Source organism: Carettochelys insculpta, chromosome 3 (assembly GCF_033958435.1).
Source record: "Carettochelys insculpta isolate YL-2023 chromosome 3, ASM3395843v1, whole genome shotgun sequence".
Classification (NCBI taxonomy): domain Eukaryota; kingdom Metazoa; phylum Chordata; order Testudines; family Carettochelyidae; genus Carettochelys; species Carettochelys insculpta.
In genome coordinates, this window is record NC_134139.1 from 144,764,568 (window position 1) to 144,775,542 (window position 10,975).

Sequence of the window (10,975 nt, forward strand, 5' to 3'; positions counted from 1 at the left end):
TTCCTGATCTGTCGTAGCTAAATTTGACCCCATCATGTAGTACGTGTAATTTGGGTTATTTTTTCCAACATGCATTACCTTACACTTACCCACATTAAATTTCATTTGCCATTTTGCTGCCCAATCACTCAGTTTGCTGAGATCTTTTTGTAGTTCTTCACAATCCCTTTTGCTTTTGACGGTCCTGAACAACTTGGTGTCATCTGCAAACTTTGCCACCTCACTGCTTACACCATTTTCTAGATCATTGATGAACAAGTTGAACAGGATCGGTCCCAGGACTGACCCCTGGGGAACACCACTAGTTACCCTCCTCCATTGTGAAAATTTACCATTTATTCCCACCCTTTGTTTTCTGTCTTTTAACCAATTCCCGATCCATGAAAGGACCTTTCCTCCTATCCCTTGAATGATACAAAAAATAGGTCAAAGATCAGAAGAAATACTTCTGCCAATCTTGGATTTTGCCCAGAAAAATTGGATTAAACTGAAAATATGATGTATTTAAAACAAAAGCAAAGATTCTGGCCTTTCCCTCTACTTGTCTAATTTTACATAATTACCAATTTCACTCTTTTTATATTGCATATCTATAGATAAGTTAAAAATTGTGCAAAATTAAAGTTATGCAGTTTTAGTTGTCTGAATGTTTGCCTTCAACACCAAATAATATTTGAAAAATATGTTCACTTTGATGCTGTTTAAGGAATTCTAAGAATTGTCCAAGATCCATGTGATAGTCATTCCTCAGTCCATAATCACCATGTGCCTGGAACTGTAAATCTTCAAAAGTATGAAAGAGATGAAGCTTATCCCCATTTCCTTCCATTTCCATACTGTCAACATGTTTGCAGGAAATGTGTTTCCAGTTTGGATATCTAATAATACGCCAGAACTCCTCGCAGTTTTCTTTGAGCCCCTCCACACAGATGATACCAGGTTTCCCTGTTAGGCAGAAACCAGTCAAATGTAATTGCTTTGCACAATCAAAGATTTTCTTTTTCAGTTCCTGTCTGTATATATGATGGCTATAGATCCACATTCGCTGAAAAGTTATTTTTACAGGCTTTTCTTTTGGAGCAGTTTCAGAAGAGATGTTGCTGTTTTGGAAGTAAGGGGTACTGTTGTCTCGCACCCATTGCACAGCTGCACATATATACAGTTCACCTGAATCTAAAGAACTGATGTGAGAAGTGAGATGTTTATTGAGCTGCAGTTGATTTTGTCTGTTGAGCGCAGCTGATCTTGCAAATAGTTGAGGTGCTGAATGAGGGTAGTTGTGAGGCAGAGATACATGCAAGTCCACTTTTACCTTAAAATTAAATGGAGGATGGGAAAAAAAAAGCATTAAATCAGATCTACTACTATCGAAATGCATATTATAAGAACAGGCATTTCGGTGACTATATCCTGTACTCCATATTGAAATCCTCAGCTAATGACAGTTTAAAAAAATTACTTAATATGAATCATCCTGGCCAGGGGAGGGGGAATACAGCTAATTGTTTCTATACTTAGCCCACAGGTTTCCCTCTTTCCCCAGAAAAAGAGGTTTAAAGTAGACTCTTCCTCTATTCAGTATATTTCCTTGGCAGAGAAAGTAAGATATGATCAAACAAAACTGCCACAACCGCAATAAAAAAAATGCATATTTTCTTTTCTTCTTGGTCATGGATCCCTTCATCTCCTCTCTTTGTGTGTTCCCTTTACTTTGTCCCATCACAGTGTCCACACCTGTAACATCCCCATCACGTTGTTCATCCTTCCTGCTTCATTGTCTGGGGTTGCACATCAGTATCACACAAGCATTTATCCCTGAAGAAAAGCTTTTCCTACTAAAACATGTTCTTAAATGGCAGTGTTGAGCACTGCTAGGCAGAGCAGGCAGTTGCTTCAATGTAAAATGCAGTTTCAGAAAGAGCCATGGGGCAAGCAATTTTCAAGAATCCTACTACAGTAAGTTACTTATCCAGGATTTGTTAAACCAGAACTCTGAATTAACCAGCACCAGCCCCTGCTGGCTCTGCCCTCAGGGTCTTGGGGCTGAAGTATCAGCTCTCAGTTCCTGGGCTGCCGGAGTTCCCCGGGCCCCGGCAGAGCTCCACTCCCACACCCAGCTGCTGCTGGAGCTCTGCTCCCTGATGGTTCCCCCCCCGCCCATGCCCCAGCTACCAGCAGAGCCCCACATGCCAGTAGAGCCCGGTACCACCAGCAGATCTCTGCGCTGCTGGCAGATTCCTGCTCCCGCAGCCACCACCAGAGCCCCATGCGCTAGCACTGCCCCGTGCTCTGGTAGAGCGTGGGGACGCTGGCACAGGCCTGCAACCCTGGCCACCAACAGAGCCCCTTGCCCCCGTGCACTTCTTCCAAGGCAGCCAGAGTTCCCCTGAACTGGCCACCCTGGCCAGCTCCCTAGTGCTGGAACTGCTGGCAGGGCTCCATACCCCAGCCAGCTGCCAGCACAAGTTACGCAAGATGTGTGTCACATCACCTCTCATCTTAGGTCTCATACTGAACATGCCCAAATCCACATTGGCCCCCTACAGAGAACAGAATTTACAGTAAGCTAAGACGCCACACAAGCTAAGGTATCCCTGCCTGAGCAGTGCTTCCAAGCCCTCAGGGCCACCCTCAAGAACCTCTGCAAGGTCCCTGCAACAATGTTCAGAAAGTGCATGAAACTGCTACAGCATAGGGTGGCTTGCACCTACATGGCCCAGAACACCCAATTATGTATTTGGCCCCTCCAAGCATGATTGGTACAGGTGCACTATACACTGGGTCCTGGTTTGGGCTGAATGGTTCCCCTCCCACCTTGCATTCTTGAGACGCTCTACTGGGGGCTACAACCCCAAGTCATCAATGCAGGAGTGTTCTTTGCTAACCCCCATCCTACACAGTTGCTGGTCATGGATGCCTCAGCGTGGGGTTGGGAAGTACACCTTCCAAGAACAAGGATTATAGTCCAAGGCAGAACTATCACTACACATCAATGTATGGGAATTGAGGTTGGGTCATCTAGCATGTCAAACATTGTATATCCATCTTTAGCTTCGTGCTGACTCTTCTGTGCCACGAAGCCCTTGCACTGTGGGACTTCTGTCAGTGTATCCAGGAGCAACACAGGTGTCATACATACTGTGAGCAAAAAAATGAGCTCTGACTTCTGCAGCCATTTGTTCCACAGTCACAAATGGTCCCTCAGGCTAGATTTCACTCTTTCAATTTTCTGAGGTTGGGTTGTGGTTGTGGTTAGGGACCATGACATCATGATGTAAAGCAAAACAACGTATAAAGGGAATTTTTTCCCCATAAGAATACATGTAAATGCAGGGCGATAGGAATTGCACATGCAGTAACAGCACCTAGATGACTTGCAAAGGGGAATTTTCTACCATACGAATACATATAAACAGATTGGGATAGATAGAGACTGAGTCCTTTTTTCCTTCTTTTAACACATGTACTGTATGAACAGTAGAAACTGTCTTATGTCTGTTAGCAATGAACCACATAAAACATTTTTATGTAAAAAAAAAAAAGTCAGACTCAAAACATACATTTTAAAGGATCTAACCTTAAAACCCAGAGGTCCTGCTTCAGGCTCATCAGTGAGGAGTAGTTTCATTTTCTTTTAAAAGAAAGAATCCAGAGTTGTCTTTTTTCCTGCTTTTTGTTTTGCTTTTAGTATTTCTTTGTAACAAGCCATAGATTCTCTAATGCTTCAAGTCACCACTGATGAGCAGTCAAAAAGATTGTCACATCTTTGCATTATCTGTATTGGCTGTTCAACATGGTCGAACATTTTCTTTAGAGACTGAATTGAGAAAACGGCTTTCTTTGTTCGGAATCACCCTCTCCATCACTATCAGATGTATTTTCTTCTTCAAAGTCATGCATGTCAAACTAACAGATCTTCCCTGCTGAAAGGCAAATGATGCAATTCCAACAACTCATTAACATCTTCAACTCCCACTTCATGGAAGCCTGCTTCCTTTGCTAGTTTCACTACTTCATCATGAACACCTGTTGTGTCATCAAAGCCAAGGGAGGTATGGACTACAGCAGGACTTCCCCTCCCGCCCAAGAACCATTCATTAGGCAGCTAGAAACTTCATCCCTGGTGGACCAATTAACAATAGAGTCAAATGCTGACCTGTGGGTTTTTCATCACCATCACTGTCAGCTATGAGTTTGCAGAACATTTTCCTCAAATACTAGGTCTTGAATGTTGCAATGACACCCTGGTCCATAGGCTGCAGCAGAGATGTTGTCCTCAGTGGCATGTAAACAACTAACCTCAGGACACAGCTGTTTGAAATCAAGGTCATGGGCACTGGCCCTGTCTAATATGAGCAGAATCTTGAAGGAATATTTCAAGAAAAATAATTCAACTTTCACTTCAGGGACAAAGTAATTGATGAACCACTTGTGGAATATTTGCCTTGTAATCCAAGCCTTGCCATGAGACTACCAGGTAAAACAGGGAGGTGAAATTTCACGATGTTCTTCAATGTTCTTGGATTTTTGCTATGATAAACTAGCAATGGCTTTAATTTCTTATCACCATTGGTGCTGACATCTAAAAGACGATTAAGTCTATCTTTGGAAGTTCTGAAACCAGGAGCAGTCTTCTCTGTCACAGAAATATATGTCCAAGAAGACATATGCTTCCAATACAGCCTGGTTTCATGAACATTAAACACCTGCTTAAAATCATATCCACCTTCAATTATCTTTACAAGTTCATTGGAAAATGTTTCTACAGCATCTGCATCAGTGCTGACTGCCTCTCCCTAAATCTTTACATTTTTGACACTATATCTTTTTCTGAAAACAGTGAAACCATCCTCGAGCAGCCTTGAAGGGCTTTTCATCTGAAGTAGATTCCTCCCCCAACTCCTTTTTTTTAGATCTTCATATAAGCTTAAAGCCTTCTCTTGAATGAAGGCTAAGTTGATCGGCATGTTCTGGTTATGGAGATCCTCAATCCATAATGCCAGAAACATTCCATTTTCTCCATTATTTCACATTTTTGCCTTATTTTTACCTCTGAATGCTTCACAGCATGTTTTGCCTTGCTTTCTTTTTGGAAGGATTCCTCACTATTGTACGAACACTTGAGGGAGGCACGTTAAGAGCTCAGGCAATATTGACCGCACATTCCCCCTTTTTACTACGACTTGTAACATCCAATTTAATGTTTAATGCAATACTACTATGATGTTTACCTTAGCACCTTCACTTGCACTATACTACTCATTGTTGCAAATACAGTATATAATATGATAAAATGGAAGGAGAAGTCAGACGGAGCATGCTAGTACATAATGGTAAGACAGCAGTGTTGCTGCGAATTTCAAATCAAAGTGTTGTTTTGACTACGCATAAGTCGTGACAATTTAAGAGCATGGAATTCTTATGTCGTTGTCCTCAATATATTGATCACATGAATGTGAAACCACATATTAAGGCTACTTATAAAGGGGACTCCCTGTACTTCCGCTTCTTTCTGAAGCGCAGCCCTGGTGCCATCATGGAAACCTTTCACCTTCCACTGATGAGTCAGTCATTAGCTATACACATTCCCACCCTTCCTTCTCATGCACAAAGTCCTCTTGGACTGCCAGGACCGGGCTTTGTTGATCCTCATTCAGCCACATGGCCCCACCAGCACTGGTTCACCACATTGTTGAACATATCAGTGAACAGGCCAGTAAATCTTTCCTTGTGCCCAAACCTCTTCACATAAGACCACAGCCAGATTCAACACCCCAGCTTGGAATCCCTCCATTTTACAGCAGGGAAACCATAGGGAGCTCCAATATGCTGACTCAGTTATGGAACTTCTATTGGAAAGTAGGACATCCTCTACTTGGGCCACACACCGAAGGAAGTGCAAGCTGTTCTTCATCTGTTTGTTGCAGAAGGGCGCCCCACCTCAAGCAAGCATCAATTCCCTCTATTTGGGACTAGTTACTGTATTTTAAGCAGCAGGGTTTGGTAACATCAACAAAGTTTACCTGGGCACCTTCCCAGACTCCCACCGAGGGATGGGAGGTAGGTCACTCTTCAGAAGTCCCATGGTAGGCCGGCTTCTCAGGGGCTTGGACAGGCTTTAGCCCCAAGTCCTGCAGTCCATGTGCCATTGGGACCTCAGCCTGATCCCTTTGAGCCCATGGCCACCGGCACTCTGCTCTACCTTTTATAGAAGGTAAACTTTCTGACGGCTATAACCTCAGCTAGAATGATAACCAAGGTCAAATGGCTCACTTGCAAGCCCCCCCAACATATATATTTATATTTTTTTTTAATCAAAACTAGGTGCAGCTATGATCTCGCCTTGTAGTTTTACCCAAGGTGGTCATCCAGTTTCATATGAAAAAGGACATTAGTATTTTTTTCCATAAGCTACATGCCAGTAACAGAGGACACATGCTTCATTCCCTGGTCATCAAGTGTGCCCTAGTCTTCTACATCGAGCAACAGTTTTTGTACATCTCCACAGATCTTCACGGTAATCATGACAAAAAAACGAGAGGGCTTCCCATCTCATTCCAGTGCATTTCCTCATGGCTCACATTCTGCATTAGAACACGCTATGACCTAAATAAGCTTACAGCCCTGCCATTGAAGGCACAATCCACAAGAACACAGGCTTCATCTGTAGAATTCCCCATGCAGTTCCCACTCATCTCCTATGCAAGGCAGTAACACTGTCTTCCAACCACACCTTCATGTCACACTATGTCACCATCACCCAACAGATGAGGGATGACTGTACTCCTGCCCTGCCAACTGCAACAGCAGTGCTACAATAAGCAAACAAGTGAACTCTGGTCTCCCCCTCCAAGGAAACTCCTTGGGAGTCACTCATTGGAATGGACATGAGCAAGCACTCAAAAAAGAAAAAAAAAATGGTTACCTAACTCTCATAACTTGTTCTTCGAGATGTGTTGCTCATTCAACTAGAAATTACCACCAATTCATCTGTCAGAGTCTTCCAGGAAGGTGGAATGAGCAGATAGTGGGTCAGCAGGGATCTCTATACATCACCAAGGAGGCACCACTCACGGGGGCTTCAGAGACACTAATGGGCACCACTTGGGAGAAAGCCTTCTGACAATCATGCATGCAGTATGCTCACACACCTTTGAAATGCTGGTGAGCAACATCTCAAAGAACAGTGGAGAGGTAAGTAACCATTTTCTAAGCACAGAATTTTATCATTTTATTTTTGGTAAATTAGTCCCTACCATAATGACAGTGTGCTAAGTAGGCAATAATTTAAAAATATTTAAATCTCATTCAGTCTAACTAGTGATTCACATTTTGTTAAACATATGTTTTGAAATATTAATTCATTACAGCTGTTTAACAGGTAAGCTGACAATACAATTCAACTGCAACATAATACACCCTCCATTTACTGTAAGTTCTGAATTAACCATTTTAGTAAATTTAACTGAAGGATATGAACAGAAGTTTGAATTCTGGTATAGCATTATCTTGGGAAACACAACAATCTGGATTCCCAATGTACATATGGATTGGACATTTGACTCATACTGGATTTCCTTATTTTTCTTCTATCGTTTGAAACAATGTAATTGTCTGAACCTTAAGCTGAAAGTAATTAATTTTTTCCCATTTATGGCTGTGGAAATTGTGAACACTCAGAACCATTCAAAGTCCAAATATACCCATATCTTTTAAGCAGAACTCCCACTGGATTATGGTTATGAAATTGTGGATGGTATGGTTTCATTTTAGACCCACAGAGCTGTAAAAAAAAAAAAAAAAAAAAAAAAAAAAAATCTGGCAATATGAAAATAAGACCATTCACCTAGACGTACCCTATAATGCTTAGATTCCTCAGTAAAGGGGATGAACTAGAACCTGCACATAAAGATTATATCTCCTTACAAATAAACATTTTAAAAATGTCAGTCTCCCCTTGCTGTTTCCCTCCTCAGTGATGAGGAGGCTTTAGTGGCCCATTATGTTACCGGTTCCCCATGAATCCATCATCTTTTGCCTGTTCCAAAGGGGTGCAAGTTGCAGATTTAAAATTATAGCTGGAAGGATTTATTGTAGAACCTCAGAGTTATAGATATCGGAATTACAAACTGCATACTTCTGGTTCCAAATGAGGTATGTGGCTAAATAGTCAATCAGGTAGCAGCTTAGCCAAAAAAAAGAAAAAAAAAAAATCAAATACAGTACTTTTTTTAAAAAACAAACTACTCAAAAATAAAGGAAAAGCAGCTTTTTTCTTCTGCGTAGTAAAGTTGCAAAGCTGTACTAAGTCAATGTTCAGTGGTAAACTTTTAAAAGAATAACCATAATGCTTTGTTCACTTAACATCTTAAGAGTTATGAACCTTCATTTTCATGGTGTTGATATCCCTGAGGGTCTAATTTATTTTCTGCTGGTTGGCATGCAGGGCAGCAGACATGTATGCAACACAGGGCCCAAATGATACCTTCATCCTCTCCTCTTTCAAACAAAAGTTATTCAGTGCAGGTTGCACCTCCCTGGTCTGGCACCCTCAGGACATGAAGGGTCCCAAGTGTTGGATTCTGCTGGACCGGGGAGGTTAACACCCCTTCACCTGGTCCTGTTCCCTAGCTGCAGCTCCCAGCCCTCCATCCCTGCATGGGGCTATCAGGGGAACCAGCTTCCTGGCCCTGCTGCCTCACTAATATGGTCAAGGAGCATCCCTGGTCCTGCTGGACCAGAGTGTGCCTGTTTCAGGAGGTGCAACCTGTACTAACACTGGATTTCTGTTAAACTGAAGCTAAAACAAGAATGCTCTGCACTTTTATGGAGACTGTACATACTTAGTGAAAACACCAATAATTTTTATGACTGCAGTGTAAAATTAAGAAAACGGAATAGTTAAAAACAAAATGCAAATGGCAGTTCTCACCTGTGGCTCAGCAATATCAACAGACACTGAATATTCAATCCGTGGTGGTAGTTGTTCTTTTATATTTTTTAAATACCTCTGAACATAAGTAAGAGCATTTTTATCCTGAAACCTTATTTCTCCTTTATTAGGAAACATTGAAAAGAGCATTTCCACTTCCAGCAGCTGAAGCTCAAGACATTCTTTTACTGTAACAGCCATTATCTTACAGCTGTAAATCCAGACACCTGAAAAAAAGAAGAGCTCTTATTAGCAGTAATATTTCTAAAACTGTAGCAATTATCTTCTATCATTTAAGACAATATAACCTTGTGTTTTTTTCTCATAATAAAAAGGAACAATATAAACAAATGAAGACAGCCATAAAGATGTTTAATTTCCAAGTGGGAGGAAAAACCTATATTAAAATGGAGTTAAGGCTGAAAGTACATATGAGTTGCAGGGATTGTCAAACTTCACTGCACAGAAACCCCTTCTGACAATAAAAATTAATACATGACCCCAGGAGCAGGGACTGAAGCCTAAGCTCTGTTGCCTGGGGGTGGATTGGGAGGAGCCAAAGTTGGAGCCCCACCAACCTTGGCAGTGGGGTTGGGAGGCAAAACTGAATCCCCCAGGCTTCAATCCCAGGCTGAAGGCTGTTATGTAAGCCAAGCCACCCAGGGTGCAAGCCCTTTCTCCACACACTGAATCTCTGTTTTTGTGCAAAGCACAACTCCTTAGGGCTGGGAGCTTATTGGGTGCTTTATAACCTATCATACTTTAACGCTATGCTTTCACTAGCGAGTCTGCCAACAAAATCCAGTTTTTCTCAACAAAACAGGTGGAACGCCCGCACACCAAATGTGCTTTGCTGATAAAAATCAGCACTTTCATCAGCAGTGTTCTGCCTCTCAGCCATGAGCAGTAAGGCCGCTGTTGATGGAGTCTGTCGACAAAAAAGCTGTGTGGATGCTCTGAGGGGCCTTCTCTCGACAGACAGGGCATCCAGAACACCGGGCAGCTCTGTCTGCTGTGCTTCTGGGTGCCTGTTTGTCGAGAGAGCAGCCAGGCAGTCCAGCTGCTCTGCCGACAGAGCAGAGTGCTCTTCCAATTGGCCTTTGTGTGTGGACGCGCTCAGTGGCCAGACGTTTTGTCAGGAAATCTCCCACAGCGACTCCACCAACAGCTCCTGTGGTGTAACCGTAGCCTAAAACAAAATCAAAAACACTGTATTTTAAAGATTAAGACGGCTATAGCCCGGCAAACAATTACACAGGGGCTTAACTTTGCGCACTGGAGCCCTCTCATGGTGTTCAATGGTACTATGGACGTGCCTCAAGTTAAGCATCTGCGTAATGTTTCCTAAGGTAAAGCTAAGAAGAAGCTCCCAGCTGAGGTGCCACGTGCCCCCTTACTCGCTCGGAAGCGCCGCACTATAGCGCCAGGGGGTGTAAAGTCACTGCAGCCCAGGCGAGCGCTACCTCAGCACGGCGCGGAGCACCGACGCGGCCGCGCACAGCCGCAGCCCGCCGGCTGCTGCAGGAAGGACACGGCGGCGGCGGCTGATAAAACCAGGGTATGATTAGGACGAGGTCCTGGCGACGCGTCCCCGCTCTCTAGGGCCGCGCGCCGCCCCTCGCCGCGGGCGGACAAGTGAACGCGAGCGCTGCGCCCGGACACTACCTCTCCCGGGCCGCGCCCGCTGCGAGCGCGTGACCGGCGCGCTCCCAACGGCTGCAGGCGTCCGCGCGCCACTCTCCGCCCCGCCGCCGGGCCCTCGCTGCGCTCGCGAATCTGTACGACGGCCGCTGAGCGGCTGCGCAGGAGGTGCCACGCGCCGCAGCGTTCGCTAATGAGGGACGCAGCAGGGGGCGGGACCTTTGCCGTGTTCCCCACGGGGCGGGGCGACCGCCTGCCGACCAGCGAACAGCTTAGCACGAGGGCAGCCGGGAGAAGGGCCACTGACAGGGTCTGTGGTGTGGCCCTAACCCTTCTCCTTCCTGCGGCTCCGAGGCCTGCGGGCGGGTCAGTACCAGAGCGAGGCCATCCCGTCCCCACTTC

General features: G+C 44.2%; 1 protein-coding gene across 2 annotated transcripts; it reads right to left on the bottom strand.

Moving 5' to 3' along the window:
* Window positions 1-409: 409 nt before the first annotated feature.
* RWDD2A (RWD domain containing 2A) lies at window positions 410-10,864 on the bottom strand. Of its 2 annotated transcripts, none has more exons than XM_074990969.1 (3): window positions 10,598-10,864; window positions 8,933-9,159; window positions 410-1,312 (listed from the first exon to the last, which is right to left on the bottom strand). In XM_074990969.1, the coding sequence occupies exons 2-3, from the start codon at window positions 9,131-9,133 to the stop codon at window positions 635-637; spliced, it is 879 nt and encodes a 292-aa protein (XP_074847070.1). In that variant the 5' UTR covers window positions 9,134-9,159; window positions 10,598-10,864; the 3' UTR covers window positions 410-634. The 2 variants fall into 2 exon arrangements, with proteins under 2 accessions (XP_074847070.1, XP_074847071.1); XM_074990970.1 differs by lacking the exon at window positions 10,598-10,864 and adding an exon at window positions 10,396-10,586.
* Between the last annotated feature and the right edge of the window lie 111 nt (window positions 10,865-10,975).